We start from the raw sequence: 19,649 nt of genomic DNA, 5'->3' as shown, positions 1-19,649 counted from the left end.
ATGCCGTGCAATCTAAAGCTAATCAATTAGAGATGTTCCCAGCCCGGATTAAAGATGAGCATTTCTGGCGGGGGGCAGGTGAAGTATATATCGAGTTTGAAGCATTTTACGATTTATACCATCAAGATGCCCTTGACAAGTCCCTCCTGAGTGTATGGTGCATGTGAGTATTGTCTCTCGTTTCATTATTTTTAGCCTTGTGTGTTGACTGATCTCCGTTTTTCTTGTGTCCCGTAGGTCAAAAATTCAAATTTGCCGAAAAAAGAACTTCCATAACGTCGGGTTCTTCGACCCCGATATTATACACGAGAAAACGGTAGAGCAAAACCCTGAAGAAATAGTCAATATTATATACAGGGGGTTGCGTAAGAATAGCATGTGTCCCTTCATTCTCTTGCCATACAACCATCAGTGAGTCATTCTTTGTTAGCCTCTTGTTTTCAATCCCTTCGTATTAATAATACTATTTAATAACTATTTTAATCAACATTAATTGGTTATGCGTATGTATATGCACAGCTTTCATTGGATATTGCTTTGTATTCGGATTGAGGAGCACAAGGTCTTGGTGTACGACTCGTTAAGGCAAGATAAATCAAAGTACCAAGATCTCATCGAGGTGGTAAATACTGCATGGCATCGCTACCTCCGCAAACACATAGGCTTGCCCATAGGTGAAATCGAGCCTCTTTGTTGGGTGACTGATTTTCCGGTATGAATATACTCTCGCTACTAATGTCATTCGTAATAAACATCAGAAAAATTCTATATCTTAACCCACATTTGTCCATAGTGTTGGAGATAAGGACAAGGAAACAACTTATGTGGATACTACGTATGCGAGTGGATCAACACTTTTGCAAGTGAAAAAGGGCAAATGACAGTGGAGGCATTCAATGTACGTGAGCACAATCACATCTGCTCATCATTTTAATTCATTATCTTTTATTCTCATGTTTTTTCGAAAAATGTGACAGCATTGGCGGATGAAAGAAGAACTCATTGAAATGGCTCGGATCAGGGCAATTCAAGAAGCTATATGCGGATTCCTGCTCGATGAAGTCATAAATCCTAAGGGCGAATTTTATGGCGATGTCCGTACAAGCGTCGCCGAAAAAGATCCGACGACGGGGAATTTGATAAATTACTATAGTTGATGTTCTTACTAATTTGTAATATCTCAAGTACTTTTAAACTCCTAAGTGTTCCATACATGATGAATATATATATATAATATTAGTGTAATATGCTGTCCTAATATTACTGTGCAATGCAAAAAGTACGATTATGTAGTCGCATACGGTACAAATACGCATAGCCATACGTATAATGGAACGAAAAACGAAAAACAAAAGGTAAGAACATCAACCCTAAACCCTATACGTATAAAAACAAAAAACAAAAGGTAAATAAAAAAAGATTTAGTGCCGGCCAGTTATACCAGCCGGCACTAACCTTGCTGCCAGGAGCCGGGCAGGGTCGGGCAAGTTAGTGCCGGCTGGAGTAACAGACCGGCACTAACACGCGCCAGTTAGTGCCGGTCAATAAAGCCGGCACTAACGGCTGTCACGTTAGTGCCGGCCATTTAGTGCCGGTCCCTGTACCGGCACTAAGTCTCCCTGTGACCGGCACTGATGTGCCTTTCTCCGGCAGTGTCCGACTCCAACAAGGACAAAGCTAACTCGACCTGGCTAGCTAACCAACTCATGGACTAATTAACTAGGACTCTCTACTCTAATAAAACCTGTGCGTGCATGAATATAGTAGTAGAATAATGTGGCAGCCATGCAGAAACTACGTACTAGCAGTCTGCCTTCAAGCATTCATCCATTGACAAAACTATTACTGGAACCAACCTTTATTTCCTTTAGCTTCTCTCCCGGCTTCTCGTAGTATGGCATGGTGGACCCTGAACTTTGCAGGCTTGCGTTCTTGAAAGTGCAGCACCAGTGCAAATTGGCTTCGGCAGGACAACAGCAGAAAATAATTCTTCCTTCCTGCTAATATCGCCAAACTGAAGGCATGACCTGCTTTGCGAAAGACCATCTGTCACACACTAATAACAGCACAAGTCTTCTTAACATATTATTAGTCATTGGCTCATCATCGTAGAAGCCAAATTAATGATGGCAATTGAAGATGATGGTAATTGGAGGAGTGTAACCCAGAGAGAGGAAGGGAACGAAATGATGAGGCGCGTATCAAATTTCCCCACCGCTCTCTCTCCCACCTTCAGGAATGTGGGACCACCCAGTCAGAGCGCGGGAGCCCGTGTCGTCGGATGGAGCGTGGACGGTGCATGGATGAGGCTACGCAACTCGACAACGGTACGACCGGCTGTAACAAAGTCTTCGTATTGTATTATAAGAAAAGGAGGAATTAGTCTTGTTTAAGAGGGAGAAGGGCGGTCGTCGCCGACGGCGAAGGCGATGCCGGCAAGGTGGAGGCTGCCGGCGGGGTGGGATCTAGGAGGGCACGAGGAAGAAGACGTGCGGCGATGCGTGTATTTTTCTTTTTTGTGTGTGGTCCAACGGATGATAGTATGGGAGGGAGGGTCTCGACCGAAGGTTATCGGAGGGCCCTCTCCTATAGTTACCTCATGGGTAATATCTAATATGCAGGTTGTTGATAAGCAGTCAAGCAGTCAAGCACCGCATCTCTCACAAATAGTAAACTTTATGTCGTCGTACATTCTACCAGAATGCCGTGTTTGGACGGCCGGGACCTGGGCCCGTCGGTGGCACGGGCACGGCCCGTTTAAGTATAGGCACGGCCGGGCGATGTGTCTTGTCTGCTCTTTTGGTCATGTATGTATGTAGCAGCCAGAGGTAATTACACGACGAGAAAAAAAAAACGAGGCAATGCAAGGTAATCAAAGTGAGCACGGTAAATTGGCACTTTTATTTTGTAGCGTTGAAGCCTTGAAGGTGACAATCCCAACTACGCGAGCCACGCCACGGCGGTAGGTAAAAGAAAAAAGAAAATTTTTTATATGCTATTAGAAATTTAATTTATCCCTTATATGCCATCAAAATTTAGACCATTCCTTCGATGGTAACAAAATTTAACTTCATCCTTTTATCGTTACTTTTTACCTAGAAACATACTGGCAGATCATTAAAATCTGTCAGTCTTCTTCCATTATGGCGATTCTACCCTTCCCCTTATCCACAATCACCAAGCTCATTTATCCTTTTTCTAAAATCGACGGCTTCATCAAAGCGGGGAGCGCACCCTATCGAACGAGGGTGTGCGGTGCGGCCTGTTGCGCAAGCGTCTCACGGCCGCGACCTGCGCGTGTGTCAGGCGAGCGCTATACGCCACGACCCTCCCCGCCGCTACCGCGACTCCAGAGGCGGCGACCCCTCGGGCGAGCGCACCACGCCCCCGCGCGGGTGCCTAGCACTCTGTCAGACGAGCGGGGCGGCCTATCGCGCGAGCGCCTCGCGTCACGGCCTGCGCGTGGGTGTCAGGCAATCGCTGCGTACCGCGTCGGCGATCACTTCGCGCCGCGTACCTTTCCGGCGAGCGCTGCGTACCAGATCGGCGATCGCTTCGCCCATCGGGTGAGCGCGCCGCGGCTTTCCGCGTGTGCAGCAACCGCCTCCTCGTTTGCGTCTGCTGCCGGCATCATCGTCCCCGACGCTCGGGTGTGAGCGGAGCTGCTGCCGCCGCAGCCGGAGTCGTCGCTGTACTGCTGCGCATGGTGGCTGAAGCAGCAGCTCTAATTGCACCCATAGAAGTGCAGATGGCCGGAGTCACAACGCCGCTTGTTTGTGCCTCGGGAGGTCGGCGAACGGCGCATTATTGTTTGTTTGTTTAAGTTTATAGCTGATTTTAAAAACTTAATTTTAAAAAATTTAAAAGTTAAATAAATTTTAAAATTTAGAATAAAAATTCATAATCAGCTGGATTCTCGATTCTGTGAGTCATGTAACTTTGATCTTCCAAAATTAAATCTTCAAAATCGGCCAAAAGATTAAACAAACAGCCAAACGGGGCCTATGCTGGTCCAGTCGTCCAGAGCGAAGAACCTAACATGAAGTGAATGACGTCCTTTTTTTAATTAGCACGTGGGGCCCTCGGAACTCCAAATCCAAGCCATACAGGAGCCAACACACGAGATTACAGTGACTCTCCTGCCTCCGTGTAACCTATCTCATTTTCTTTTCCCATTCCAACCTGCCATCCAAAAGCCACCCTAGGAGTAATATTGTCATTTTGACTTTCATTTAACACGTATGTAACTATGTGATGGTAATGGTATATAGAGGATGGAGTTAAATTTTCAGTGGCACTGAAGAGATGATCTAAATTTTGATGGTATATAAATTTTAAATTTTGATGGCATATGAATTTTGATGACACATAAGGGATGAGTTAAATTTTTTTAGTTGATGAGTTAAATTTACAGCGGTATAAAGAGAAATTTTTTTAAAAGAAAAATAGATTTCTCCCACCAAAGAATGCTCGGCTTCTCAAACGTATTCCATGCTACAACCGCGGGCGGCAGCGGCGTGCTGCCCACCTTCAAGATCCTATGCATGCAAGGCCGACGAGAACTTATGCCTCGCCGTCCGCGACGGCGACGCTGTCCTCGCCCCGGCTGACTCCTGCGTCAAGCACCAGCACTGGTTTAAAGACAAGCGCTTCGGCACATTCGTGAAAGATGAGGAGGAAAAACCTGCCTTCTCCCTCATCAACAAGGCCACCGGCCTCGCCGTCCAGCGCTTCGGTGGCCCATTCCACCAGGTAATTTGGCCCCCAATTCTCTTTCTATATGATTGATTCTCCCCTCCGTGTGAATGGTTCTTGCATCTTCTAGCATCTTCTAGTTCTCCGAATACCGGGACTGAAAATCTGGAATAATTTCACCATGGGGGTTTCAGGTGAAGCTAGTTCGGTTCGATCAAGACTCCTTCGACAACACGCTGATGTGGACGCTGTGCGGCAACTTGGGCAACGATGGCTTCGGATTCATCCGCACCATGAAGGACATCTCCCTCAAACTGGCCGCCTTCCAGGGAGACAAGGGCGTTGGCGCCACCATCAGGCTCTCGGATTCAGCCGACGGCGGCGACAGCCACCAGTGGAAGATCCTGCCCTGGAGCGACGAGCCCTATGTGCTGGGCGGGCACGCCGTGTGCCTCTACTGCAAGGCCGATGAGGGCTCCAGCACCATCGTTCGCGGTGCCACCGTCTGTCTCGCATTACCGACCCCCACGACGAGCACCAGCACTGGGTCGAGGACACGAGGTACGGGAACTGTATCACGGACGAGGATGGCTACCCAGCTTTCGCCCTCGTCAACAGGGCCACCGGCGATGCCATCAAGAAACCCGAAGCCAGGGAATGCCCTGTAAGCATCTATCCCCCTTTGTCCAATCCTTTTCATAAAAAATATTCAAATGTATGGATTATTGCGTTTTGTATGAGCTGATTGAGAATACGCCCACTTCCATGGCAAATAAGGTCCAAATTAAACGCAAGAACGTACAGGATATATGAAGTAGAAGTGGTTGTAGCAGTAGCAGCTGCTACTTTTGATTCTTCTATGCAAATTGAATCATTTCTTAACAATCAGTGGACAGTAGACTCGTTGTCGTATTGAATATTGAAAGGATAGGAATTAAGGTTTTTTTTTTTACTTTCTGCACTGAAAAATGGCATCAGCTGTAAGTAGAGATGTAAGTTATATATTTTTTGAATTATTGGATCGATCTAAAAAGTTGATAAAATGAACTAGAATGTCATTCCGCGTAAATAATTTGGGAGGAAAAATGAACTAGAGTGACATACCATCATAATTAATTAGCTGACAGAAAAACACTATTGAATACCCACTTGCATCCTTAACTGTAAACGGAAACATCACGTAGCAAAGATCAAAATTATAAATAATACTATTGCTTCGTCAGCATCCTCATGGCAAGTTCATAATGCAGACATGTTAGGATTGCGATCCCTTAATACTGAAATCTAATAACCTGTTAACTGTTACAAGGATCAAATAAGATGAAAAAAATGTAAATACTTTGATAGCTAGTACACCTAAGATCATCCGTGCTTAGCCATTTTTAGTGCGAGTCTGCTTTGGCATTGGCTAATTACTCTCCCACCAGTACCCAAGACTTGAGTCTGATGCAACTATTGTCACAGGAGTAGGCAAGACATCTCGAGCAACCTTTGTAAAGTAGGATACTTAAAATGCCCCCAAGCACCAATTAGTGATATTCTGCTCCTGTGTTCTCGGGAGAGGGGCCTTTCTTGGATTGTAACTCACTTAAGTTCTTCCCTTTCCCATTAACCGCGCATGTTTCTTTTTAGCTTGTTAGTTTTTTCCTTCCTTTTTTGGTCTCTTATGGCCCTTCTTCGTACATATTTGTTTCTTCTTTTTATATGCAATATAAATACCACAGTAGGGGTCTCCAAAAGGAGTAATAAAAAACTTTTCCCACGGCTCCAATTGTGAAAAGATATCTTTGAATTGTAATGCAATGCTTAGCATTAGATAGCAAGGTTGAGTTCTTTCGCCTGGAAAAGGAAAAACTTTACACCCTCAAAGTATCGTAAAAGTCTGATTTTCAACCTTCAACTATAAAATCAGGTAACATAGGCCATCCAACTATCGAAACCGTGCAAATTTAGCCTTTTGGGTGGTTTCAAAAGTGGTTTTGTATTTTTTTAAAAAAAGTTAAAAATTCTAATAGATCTAAAAATCAAAACTAATTTATTTTAAATAAAAAAATACTAAACTAGTATCAATTTTTTTTCTAAAAATGTAACATATATATTATTTCTCTATTGGAATCTTATTTATTCAAAAATAATAGGCATAACTATAAGCAACCAAATACAATGAACATAGAAAAATTGGATCCGAATAACTGAAAAAGTAGTGTCAATAGATAGGTTATATTTTTAGAAAAAAATTTATACCCATTTCATATTTTTAAATTTAAAATGACTTACTTATAATTTTTTTAGTTTAAATTTGAATCTTTCTAATTTTCATAAAATAAAAGGCCACCTTTGAAACCACCTGAAAACCACCTGAAGGGTTAAATTTGGCCTGTTTCGACAGTTGCATGGTCTATGTTATCCGGTTTTATAGTTGAAAGTTAAAAATTGGACTTTTGTGATAGTTTGAGGGTGTAAACCGGACTTTTCTCTGTAGAAAATAAACAAGAAGAGAAGAGAAGTTGAGTTCCTAGTTGTATAATGAAGACTAACCTTCCGAGTGTAGCAGCTTGACTTTGCATATTAGCAAAGCACTTCACCGTCACGTTCGATTCTACTTGAGCTAGATCTAGAATATGCATGTCAAGGGTTTCAAGGCGCCATTGCATCCTGTGGCTCGGGGGGCACCCCTGACGCCCCTTCTAGGCAATCGTGGTATTGTGGCACAATTATAGATGGCCAGATGAGCGGCCCGACACCAGCGTGCCCTGACGCCCCTTCTAGGCAATCGTGGTATTGTGGCACAATTATAGATGGCCAGATGGGCGGTACGGCCCGACACCAGCATGGCATGGCGAGGCACGGCGAGCTAGTCGTGCCATGCCGTGCCGGCATGCCGTGTGGCCGCCGCGCATAGGCACGACACTACGCACGCGCGGTCGTGCTGTGCCGGCACGGTGGGCACGGTGGCCTGGCATGTCCGTGCCGGCCCGAGCCAGACGTCGACGATGAGCGGAGGCCGGGCAAGGTGGTGGCAGCGGTGGCATGGATGCATAGAGGACGGGCGAGGCGACGACGGCGATGGTTAGGCACAGGGAGGCTGTCGGAGCTTAGGCGAGGGGGAAGTCGGCGGCGGCGGCATGGATGCTGGAGGCTGAGTGAGTTGGTGGTGGAGACGGTCAGGCGTGGGGGACAGAATGAGAGAGATCGAGTGCAAGAGAAGGAGGCCGGAGCTCAGACTCGCGTGCGAGAGGAGAGAGATCGGGGGGAGGAGAAGGGTGGAGGCTGGTTGGAGGTAGGAGTGATGCAGATTACAGTTTTAAGAGAATATATTTATATGAGTGGTTTATAGGCCTAATGGGCCGAACCGAGCCAGCCCATTAGTCGTGTCGTGTCTATGCTGGCACTGCCTGCCAAGACTTCGGCCCATGCACGACACTACAGCCGTGCTGTGCTGGCACTGGCACTGCGTCCACAGTGTCAGGCCATGTTCGTACAGTGTTTTCTAGTATCATGTCCTGTGCGGCCTATCAGGCACGGCCCGTTTGGCCATATATAGGCACAACTAAAACGTTGTGGCACTAGGATTACACCTACGCGATGCTCATAATAAAGTAATAAACCATATACTCCATATTATTATAAGTATGGTAACTAATGGGCACTTGCGAATAGAAGCCATTATTGCAAGCTCTTTGCTCGCAACATCTTGGTAGTCCCATTCCCGTATGTCAGGTCCCAAATGTCAGATCCCTCCCATGGACCCCTTTGGAATTTTCCTAATGGGTCTCTCCCCCCTTGTGATCGAAGGGAAATTGCCATCCCTACCTTGAAGGATTTGTTTGAAACTTTAGTTTTCTCTTCAGCCCCTGACCAGCGTCTGCTCTTTCATTTTCATTCCTTTTAATGTCATTAGGCGTACTCTGTAATGCAAACCTGAGGCGTGCCCCAATGAACCATGTTTTGTTCAACAAAACTAACCAGGTATTTTTTTGGCTTTTGTTTCTTGTTTCATTGTAACAGACTAACAGGTACAACTTGTTCCATATGCCCCGCACTACCGTGACGAGTCAGTGTTGTGGTCAAAGACCGGCGATTTGGAGCATGACTTCCATTACATTCGCGTGGTCGATCACATGTACCTCAACTTGGACATAGACAAAGGCCACCCCGACAAAAACCATAGCGGGGTGCAAGACGGCACCAAGGTCATGCTCTCTAGATGGTGCGAGGGTGATGACTACCATTACTGGAGGATGGTCCCCTGGCGTAGGCTCCATGCATAGCACACTTCACAAGCTCCTATGGTTGCTACCGCCTTTTCTTAATTTTTGGTATTTTTACTATACATAATTGCCCTACTGATTGCTATTTCTTTTTTGTCTGATTTTTATATTTTTATTACCATACAAAATTATGTGTATCTTACCAACACACACAACACCGAGAAGATGTCATAAGCTTTTTAGGAGGGCATACACGTCTGAGGGTGACGAAGTCCGCGGTTGAATAAAGGATCGAAATAGGAAAACATCTTCAACTTCGTTGGTTTGTTGAAAAGATGTTTCGGTTGGCTCGTTGGTTAGACCTCGTTGTCACGAGATTGCTTTAGTCAAGAACCAAATACGTTACTCATGATTGTGCCTATTGTTGTTTCAAACTAGTGGTATTGTGTAAATTTGAATATCACATAGAATGAAAATATTTTTTTATTAATAAACGTTTTAAACACAAAAATATCAAACATGTATACACATTACAAAGTACTGACTTTGAAATATTACAAATTTTGATTGCCTTGTATTTCAATTTGAAATATGCACTTCCGCACTTTGAAGTCCCAGTTCGGCCAGTACGCAGGTCACAGACTCACAGGTGGCACCTGCAAAGAAAGGGAAAGAAACGGAAGATAGGTCGATAGCTTTCGATCTTGACCGTTGCACTGAAGACCGACGGCCAAGATTGTGCGCGGTAACGCCGAAACAAGTTCGCCGCCTCCGCTCATCACGGCTTGACCCCGTCCGTTGCCCGGGGCCGGTCCTGCTCCTGCCCCGCCCGATCCCGCAGCTCTCCCATCTCGCCGCCGTCTCCGTCTCCTCCCTCCGCTCCCGTCGCAGCCGCAGACATGGACCCTTCCATGCCGCCGCCTCCGCCGCGAAACCCTAACCCCTCCTCCTCGACCACCTCCATGCCTCCTCCACCGCCCCCGAACCCCACCTCTGCCTCCATGCCGCCCCCTCCGCCTCCAAAGCCCTCGCCGCCACCGACGCAGCCGGAGGCGGAGTCTCAGACGGCATCATCCGCGGCGGAGGTGGAGGGGCGCGCTGGCCCCACTCCATCCTCCTCTATGCCGCCGCCTCCGCCCCCGAAACCCGCCCCGACTGCACCGCAGCCGGAGGTGGAGGCGGGGGCGGGGGCGGGGGCGGGGGCTGAGGGCAGCACTGGCCCTAGCCCTAGTGCGAGCGACTCGTCAGCGGGGGATGCGCCGAACCCCAGCGGGGCCTCCTCCGGCGACACCGAGATGGAGGAAGCGGCCGCGCCGCCAGCGGAGCAGCAGAGGCAGCAGCGGCCGCGCGCGCCGTATGTCATCCCCGAGTGGAGCGCCGCGCCGGACCACCCCTTCTTCCTCGAGGTGCTCAAGGACGGCAGCATCGTCGACCAGCTCGACGTGTGAGTCTTCAGTCCACATGCTCTCAGCATTTCCATTTGTTAATTAAGTTATGGTGCGTTTGTGGTTTTTGCTAGTTTTCTCTGCTCATGTCTTCATTAAGGATATTTTGTGTACTGCTACAGTTTGTTGGTAGTATTTCTTTTTAGCTCGTGATTAACTGTTTTTTTGTCGTGTGAAATCAGTAATCCTCGGTACCCAAACGAGCTTTAGCTAAGTTTTCTTATTATATTTGATCCACTGCACTGTATATGACTTGCTGAGACATATTGCACTGGAACTATGTATCTGCTCTAAAATCATGTTGGTTTTTGATATTATAAAACTAGGGCTGGTGAATGACCGGTGTTCCATATTGCAGGGCCAAGAAAGGAGCTTACATGTTTGGTCGGATTGATATGTGCGATTTTGTGCTGGAGCATCCAACTGTTTCTCGATTTCATGCCGGTATGTTGTAGCCACACTCTTGTCAATTAAGACTTAGGTTTAGTTTCAAAACCGTAATGTTAACCTGCCAGTGAAATGTTCTGATCCAGAATGGCAGAATGATTCTTAAACACTTTCTTAGGAATCCGTCTTGTTATCTTGTAACTGTCTGCATATGCTAGATGTATGGTTGGTTCCCAGTTTCAAACATAAAAACTGTAAATATGTTTGGACCACAAACTTGGTACATCCTTACTGATTCCTGAAATAGCAGGCTAGAAACTGAGAGCTGGTACATCACCACTTAATGAACCTTGGGAAGAACAGTAAGCATAGCTGCATTCATGAACATATTATAAATGGAATTGGATCAAGAAAGCATGAGCTTTGCTTTGAATAAACCTTTCTATTGGGAGGGTAATTTATAACCTAAATTGTGTGGATGACATCATAACCATCAGTGAAGTTGAATCAATACATTGATCATTAATCTTGGCTAAGGAATTCTACGTAAAGTTTATTGTGCAGATGCTATTGGTAAAACCTCAACAGTGATGGCTGAGGGATAACATACAGTTGAGTAATTAAAATATTCATTGATGATATTAATATGCCATGAACAAAGCAATGCCATTTTGTTGAGGAACTAACATTTACTTAGCATAATGTAACATATGAATGTCACTATTGCTATGTAGCAGAAAAAACATATTATGGGAAACTTGAGAGACTGGTAACATATGAATGACATTATCCCTATATAGCAGAAAGAACATAATATGGGAGACTTGAGGGGCTGGGTTAGCTAAGTTATGCATTTGATTTTCCTTGTTTAAATGAGTGCTTAGGAATATTAGATGAACTGCTCTCTTTACGAGCAATTGTTCCTTCTTATCTTGGCCAACTAATATTGGAATACCAAATTTCTGACATAATCACAATGAATTTCCCTTTTTAGTGCTAAGGCAGTAACTCATGAGCTGCTTTTATGTTATTTTAGTTCTGCAGTTTAGGAATGATGGGAAGGTTTTCCTTTATGACCTTGGAAGCACACATGGATCTTTTATCAACAAAAGTCAGGTAATATGAATTCCTGATAAATCTTCTGTTTTTTTTAATATCATTATGTCGTCAAATTACATGACTGCATGCTGCTACTTTACCTGACTTTTTAATTAGAAAACAGTGTGTTTAATGATGCTGTATACTGTCATTCTTCTGCTGTTGAACTTTTGTTTCTTTATGTTGTTGCAGTGCTGATTTACACTGTAAAACAGTCCAGTTTGCGTTATCTGAATGCTTCTCCTTTGACCTATTGCGTTCTCTAGCTTTTTGTTTCCATCCACTTTTTCCCTAAAAGGTAAAACGGCATACCCAGGGCTGAAAGCTCCCAAACAAGGTGGGGTCTGGGGAAGGGATTTCTAGGCAGCCTTGGAATATATGACAAAGGTGGAGTTTTGGGAGTATTTGATCGATCAGTCATATAGGTTCGAGTCAGACATCGAATAGCTTTGATTTGCATCATTAGCTTTTTGTTACCATCCTTTTTTCCCGGGAAGGTAAAAGGGCATACTCATTGCTGAAAGCTCCCACACAAGCTGGGGTCTGGGAAGGGATTTCTCAGCAGCAGCCCTTGTTTATTTTGTAAGGAGGTTAATTCAAATCAGGACACTGTGGAGAGAGACTACCACTGCGCCAGGCGCGCTCTTCATTGGCACATGTTCATTTGCTTTTGTAAACTTTCTTTAGATACGAAGAATGCATTAGGGTATTGATCAGTGTGTGCCACATTGCTGCTGTAATTTCTTTAAGTTAATCTTGTCATCTCTTTATGGGATGGCCTGTGTTTCTGTCTGTTCCATTGTCTCAATCTCTTTCGAACTTCCCTGTTTATTGCCTATTATGTTTTTGATGATATGTACTGGATTTGCAGGTCAAGAAGAAGTTGTACACAGAGATTCATGTTGGAGATGTAATTCGGTTTGGGCAGTAAGTAAGCTTGTTACTAACTATTTGCTCATTCTTTATGTTTAATTCTAGGGAACTTGTTCCCTTTTATGTTAATCTTCCATTTTGTACGCAAAAGTTACTTCATAAATTGCAGCATTGCGGTGCTCAAATATTCTCTATATGATCTCTCTACAGCTTCTTTCTTATGTCGGCATATATTGTTGCATAACCTTCTTATTCCAGAGTTAGGCATACCCCCTGGTCAAATTAATAACATACTGGACATTGGTAATTTGATACATTAATGTCGAACGGTATGCAGTGATATGTGTTCTGTGGCTAATTCTTAATGGCTTCAGCAGAACTTTAGATTTTACTAAGGTTTACAGTGGTTTTAATTGACTCACTATGCATGTTAGATTCTATAAAACTTGATCTTTATTATGTGCTTGACAAAGTCCCTTCAAATGTAACAGATAGATAAAAAGGTTGCAGAAAAAATAAAGCTGGTAAATAGAAATGGCACTATTTCGGCTTCCTAGTCATGTCCCTGCTTGTTCTTGTGCAAAGTTAATTTTATCTTCCTTTGATCTTTTTACTGTTGTGTCTCTTGGCAACCAGTTTACACACTCTATTGATCTAGTGTCTCATTTTACACTTGGTTAACTGGGACTTAACTTTCCTCCTATGCATTAACTAGATCATCACGTCTGTACATTTTTCAAGGACCATCTGAGCTGATGCCTCCGGTAAGGTTCTGAAACTCAACGGGCACATTTACCACCAACAATTTTTCTCAATTCTTTGCTTTCTTGTGGCTTCATTCACATTTTAACCAAAGCAAATTGCTGATGCAACAAGCAGCCTGCTGTTCTCCATTTTCACTTAATGCGGCTATGGTAACAACAATAACAACAAAGTATTTTAGTCCCAAGCAAGTTGGGGACTTGGGGTAGGCTAGAGATGAAACCCCACATTAGCCGCTAGAAAAAAATAACAGGGTAGAAAGGCAAAAGAAGGTACCAAGGTATTAGTAATAATAATGAGGTTATCTTCCGGATGAAATGGCATGAAAAACCTGATTGAATCTGTTTCCCAGTACGGATTTTGTCATTCTTCTGACATTGTATCAGTTAGAATCAAATAGCGAATCAAACAAAATCTTAGAATCAAATAGCGAATCAAACAAAATCAAACAAAGTGTGCTATGAAAAATGACCAATCACTTGCTTATGCGCCAGCTGGGGTATATGATCTGTGTGCCTTTGGATTTTTTTTTTAGCCCTGTTTATATTTTAGATGTTCTTTCAGGAATGTTCAAGGTACAAAGGATTTTTATATACTTCCTTTTGTAATGATTTATTTCAGTGATAAGCAAACATAAATTGTCATAAGGTGGAACATCATTTATATGTAATCCAAACTAGTTTAGTTATCCTACCTTAACTGTCAGCTTCATGCTCTTAATTGTGTTGAGACCAATTGTTTCGTGAGGAACATTTTAAAATCCCATAAGCTCCATCAGTGTATCCTATTGTTTCAGTTTCTTATATTCATTTGTTTCCTTTTCATGGCAGGAAAAAGACATGCAGAAGCTCTGGGATGCTAAGATTCGGCAAGATATGCTTGATCGCGAAGCTTCCATTCTACGTGCAAAAACTCAAGCAGCTTTAGCTGAGGGAATCTCATGGGGTATGGCAGAAGATGCAATTGAAGAGTCTGCAGAGGTTAGCTGTTTGTTTCTGACAAGGCTGGTCATATTTTGTGGTTCTAGATAAAAACTTTTGATTGAGCTATTCTCAAGTTCTGGCCACATCATATCATATCTTGCAGCACTTTCCTAATTGGTCTTCAATAGCTTTGTGTTTTTACTGATCATGTTCTTGTATCCTAGGATGATGCAGATGAAATCACTTGGCAAACCTACAAAGGTCAACTTACTGATAGACAGGAGAAAACACGTAGCAAGATAGTAAAACGAATGGAAAAGGTAAGCATTTGTTGCACATAAATGCCATATACCCACGAATTGTTGCAAGTTCTCATTTAGCCTGTACTATACTAGGATGAAACATCTGATTTGATTTCATGTGAAATTGGCATTACTTGTTAGGATTCATATGAAACCGTGTCCAGTTCATATTTTGCACTGATACTCTTTCAAGTGCTTTGGTGATATTGTGATGACTGATGACCAGATGTTGGGAATATTCTTGCCTTACATCCATTTTTTTCCAATTAAACAAATGTGCCTATTGGAGCAGCAATGTCTTTTTGAACTGCCTGTAGAGTATATTAATACTTAATATCATCACTAGAGCTATGCTCGCATTCTGTAGTGCTAGGCTCTTCAAAAGTGTGGAAATTAATTTTGGACTTATTACATGGGTCCAGATGACATATGTTCAGGTGTAAGCCCTATGTGGTGTTGGAATACATGTAATTACAGTTGGCACCAATTGTTGTTTCACTTGGACTCATTAATTAGTTAGTTTGTTCCCTTTCTTGTTGGTACAATAACCATGCTTTCTCTGTCTCATATGATTGTGGTCGCTCCTTAGTGCACTCAACCCATCTACAGGACTTGCATAATGAAACCCTCCACTTAAAGTGATATCAACCAATCTACAAGATATTAAATGAATCCTATCTTTAAAATACCATAGTGATGCAAGTTGAAAGAAACAAATTAGTAGATAGAGTAAGCAACGAGTAGGGCTAGCAAGTGATGCTGTAAAAGTACCCACGCTACAGTGCCATTGCACTTCATGCCAGATGTACACCCCCTTGCCATAAGGTAACCAAAGGCTTCAGGAATTGATGATTCAGATGTTTAATGTTAGGGACTAAACTATAAGCTAATTGTGGTTTTGTCAGTACTATGCTTGATAGCTGGACTGTAAGTTAGATTCGCCTACTGCTTTATTTTTGTACAAGACTGAATAAAGCAAGAATAACATTGAGATAGTGGTTGTTGTCATGTTGCTAGTTGTCCATTAAATATAACAGGAAGTGCGTACTCTTTGTATGGACAAGTTTAAAGGTCTAAGTCACTCCTTTACATTTCTGTGAAGGGCTTCAAGCAACATGTTTCCCAAAATTAGTGTCTGATTTTTTTTGAAAAATAAACCTATTTATATTTTCTGATGTGATATGTCTTCTATAGTGAGGTTCGCCTTATACATGCGATTGTATCTCTGCGCATCATGAACACCTGCTATCTTGTTTCAGATTGCCAACATGAAGAAAGAAATCGACGCAATAAGAGTAAAGGACATTTCTCAAGGTGGGCTAACCCAAGGTCAGCAAACACAGATAGCACGAAATGAACAAAGGATATCTCAGGTTAGTGGTGCATCATGAATTACATTTATTAATACGCTATCACCATCCATTGCTCACTTGGTGAGCAAAACTAAACCTACTCTTCTTCAGATTATGGAGGAGTTGGATAATCTAGAAGAAACTTTAAATGACAGCATACGCGAAAGTATTGGTGCTCGTTCTGGAAAGTCAAATCGTGGTAGCCATAAAGCAAATCTTGAGGAAGAAGATGACGCTCTTAGGTATGTACCCTGATATATATGACCTGTGCTTGCAACAAATATGGTATTTATATGTTGAGATCTTGGTACACTTAATGGTAGATCATTATATGCTTGATCTCATGTGCTGACTAATAAATTATTTAATAATTCAGCGATGATGATGAATTTTATGATCGGACAAAGAAGAAATCTAGTCAGAAGTCCAATGAGCAACAATCAGTTGAGACTGCTGATAGTCTTCTTGAGAAAAAAGATTCCATCACCAGTGATATTGAAAATAAAAAGAAATTGCTCGAAGAAGAGAAGCATAAGCTGGCTCAGAGCAGTACTGTGGATCTTGGGGATGACCTTGATGCTTACATGAGTGGCTTATCATCTCAATTGGGTATGCTAGTATGCTCCAATTACTACGATTAATCATTCATGTGTCTTACAATTCTGACATTTTAATGTTCATTGCAAGCCTGACATCTGAATCATTGAAAGATAGTGTATAGTAATTTTTTATGTTAAGAAAAACATTGGAAGGGGGTTATCCATGCTACTAAAAATTTTAATTGAAGGGTTCCTTATGCTTCTACATGAGAGTAGTTCCCTTCAATTTTGCGAAATACACACATCTGTTTTCCATCATAAAAGCAAATAACCCAGTTGTGCTCCATTAATCCAGTTGTGAGCCAGTGTTTGATTCATTAGGATTCTTGACTCAGGCTTGAGCACAATCATGTGTTTGGATTAATTTGTTACTGTAGAGGGTCTGCAGATGCCCACACAATAGCATTTGAAAAAAAGGATATATTAACATTCATTGATTTTCAATTAAAATGGTAATTATATAGCATTAAGTGACTAAAGTATATACTGTTGCGGACATTTTCTCATTTTCTTAGATCTGATCATAGTTTGGCCTTTAACATCGATGAACTAACCTTGAGGTTACACATTTACTTATGCACAATTATTCCAGCATCTTTACCAGTTCAGATGCATTTCACTGTCTTAGAATTTTCTGACTGGTTCGAGACATCCTGCAGTACATGATAAGATTGCTCAAATTCAGAAGGAACTATCTGATCTTCAGGCCGAGCTGGACAGAATAGTATACCTACTAAAAATAGCTGATCCTATGGGAGAAGCAGCCCACAAGAGGGATCTAAAGCCTCGAGAAGCGAGAACCCCAGCATCTAATGATAATCTAAGGCCAGAATCCAAGAAACAAAATAAAGTTGTCAAGGCTACTTCAGCTGAGAAGCCAAAGGATTCTTCTAATGAGACAGCAACGAATAAGCCTGCTAAAGTAGAGACTGATGTCTCCAAAAACCAAGAAAATGTGAGCAAACCTGCATTCTCCATGCCAAAACCTCAGTGGCTTGGTGATAAGAGGATCATAGAACCTGAAGAAAACTTCATAAATGAAGAAAAGGCGGATGTAGAGGAACCTGACAATTTTGTGGACTACAAAGATAGGAAAGCAATTCTTTCTAATTCAGGCAGTGGAAAGGAGCTTGAAGAGGCTGCTCCTGGGCTTATTTTACGGAAGAGAAAGTCCACTGACCAATCAGCTTCCAGTGAGACAAATTCATCTTCTGTTGAAAGTGAAGCATCAGTTGCTGATGCTGTGGCCCTTCTGCTTAAGCATAAACGAGGTCTACAAACTTCAGAAGAAATGGAGAATGAGGACGAACCACATGCTAGCAAGAGAGAAGGGAAGAAGTCAAAACAAAAACGGGTATTGGGTCCAGCGAGACCAGATTTCCTTGAAGCAGGACCAGATTCTGAAACATGGGTGCCACCTGAAGGTAAGGAAATTGTACTAATGTGTTGCTACTCAATAGCATATGAATTGATTTGTCCCTTACTAATACTGTTACTGTGTCTTATGTAGGTCAAACTGGTGATGGGCGCACTGCGATGAATGACCGTTTGGGTTATTGATGTACTTCCATTAACTCGCTGTGAAGTATGGTTGCGTGTCTACAGTGTTGCAAGCCTGTTTGGGGCCATATTCTGTGAAGGCATAGCAATAGAAGTTGAGATTGCTCATTCTGTTTATGGCGAGCTTAGAAAGGGAACAGGTTTTGTTCATCTCCTAGTGGAATTGTACATCTGCTGATTCTCTCAATTTTTGCAGAGAAGGTACATTAACTTGTCCCACATTCCAAACCTCTCCTCTCCTCCGCTTGACCATGATAAAAAATTTGCTCTAGTTGGGAAAAGAAGTTCCATCAAGAAGTGAAAGAAAAATAAATGTTTCAACCAAAAAAATGGTCCCCAACAAATTGAGAAAAATTGTTTCGCAAAAGAAGAAAAATGTTCGAAGGTCACCAAGAGTATGTGACAAGATTACATTTAGCCACATGCCAAGTGAACCACCCAACGGGCTGTAGTGTTTAATGTGACAATTTGGTTGCTCGAATTCTTGATTCTATATGGGCCTGTTTTCCCTATTCCTTCAGGTTGCTCTAAAAAGGCTGTTTCTCTACGTATTTTGATATAGACACCAATGTTTGGGATATATTTTGTCAGTCTTGAAAATTTGACTAAAAAAAAGGTGTTTAGGGCTAGATATGCAAGCAAATTTGAGATTTTAAAAAAACTTGACCTGCGGGTAGTACGACGACCCCCGGTTATTGACTAAGAGAAGACCTCTCATGTATAGGTCAAAGAAAATATTCGAACCTCTGCTCCACTCTTACAAAGGGGTGCTGTTCCCCATACCGTAACCCGTGCGAGAGCGGACCGGAACCAATTTTTCATGTACTTTAGTGTGTAGGTAGGCGAGCGATTTTTTTAACCCTAGCCTAAAATTCACTTCCGGGAGTCGAATCCAGTACCACGCTACCTAACCAATCCATCTAGGCACCCGTTCGCCAAATTTGAGATTTTAGATCTCAAGGTTCTCCAGACTGCCGGTGGAAAAGCGATATGTCCATCATATTTGGACCATGGATGAAACAATTGAATGCCACAATTATGGTGGTGTTTGGTTCACGCGATGTAAACGCAAACGTTAATGGAATTAGTTACCGCCGTGACCTGATAACAGAAATGAATCACTGTGATTGTTTGGTTTGCACATCATTCTAATCTGGTAACTGGAAGAGAAAACACTGTCTCGCTACTCCAGATCGCTCGTCGTCCTCGGCTCCTCGCTACGTCGCTCTGATGCTCTGTTGCGAATGGGCATTTCTCTATGGATGCGGCCGCTTCCTTCCGTCCTTCTGATCCCCACTGCTCCAATGGATCCCTGAAGGCTTGAACTCATTTAGACCCCTTCCGCTCCACCAGCTCAGCGGAGAAATCGTGTCCACGAGCAATCGCTGAGAATAGGTGGCCGCTGCCAGGGCCGGTACCGTCAGAGTCACACGTGGCTGCTG

The 19,649-nt window shown here is 43.0% G+C and overlaps 1 protein-coding gene and 1 pseudogene across 1 annotated transcript; both read left to right on the top strand.

The window, feature by feature from the left end:
* The first annotated feature begins 4,491 nt into the window (after nucleotides 1–4,491).
* Nucleotides 4,492–8,966, top strand: LOC112890420 (annotated as a pseudogene).
* Nucleotides 8,967–9,701: 735 nt separating this feature from the next.
* On the top strand, nucleotides 9,702–18,537 carry LOC112889539 (kanadaptin). The gene is made up of 12 exons (XM_025956237.1): nucleotides 9,702–10,350; nucleotides 10,710–10,795; nucleotides 11,775–11,854; nucleotides 12,708–12,763; nucleotides 13,425–13,473; nucleotides 14,302–14,451; nucleotides 14,619–14,714; nucleotides 15,956–16,069; nucleotides 16,160–16,290; nucleotides 16,425–16,657; nucleotides 17,307–18,071; nucleotides 18,158–18,537. The coding sequence occupies exons 1-12, from the start codon at nucleotides 9,806–9,808 to the stop codon at nucleotides 18,205–18,207; spliced, it is 2,355 nt and encodes a 784-aa protein (XP_025812022.1). The 5' UTR covers nucleotides 9,702–9,805; the 3' UTR covers nucleotides 18,208–18,537.
* The last annotated feature ends 1,112 nt before the right edge of the window (nucleotides 18,538–19,649 follow it).

Source organism: Panicum hallii, chromosome 4, assembly GCF_002211085.1.
Source record: "Panicum hallii strain FIL2 chromosome 4, PHallii_v3.1, whole genome shotgun sequence".
Lineage (NCBI taxonomy): Eukaryota > Viridiplantae > Streptophyta > Magnoliopsida > Poales > Poaceae > Panicum > Panicum hallii.
This window is presented reverse-complemented; position numbering and strand designations above follow the sequence as displayed.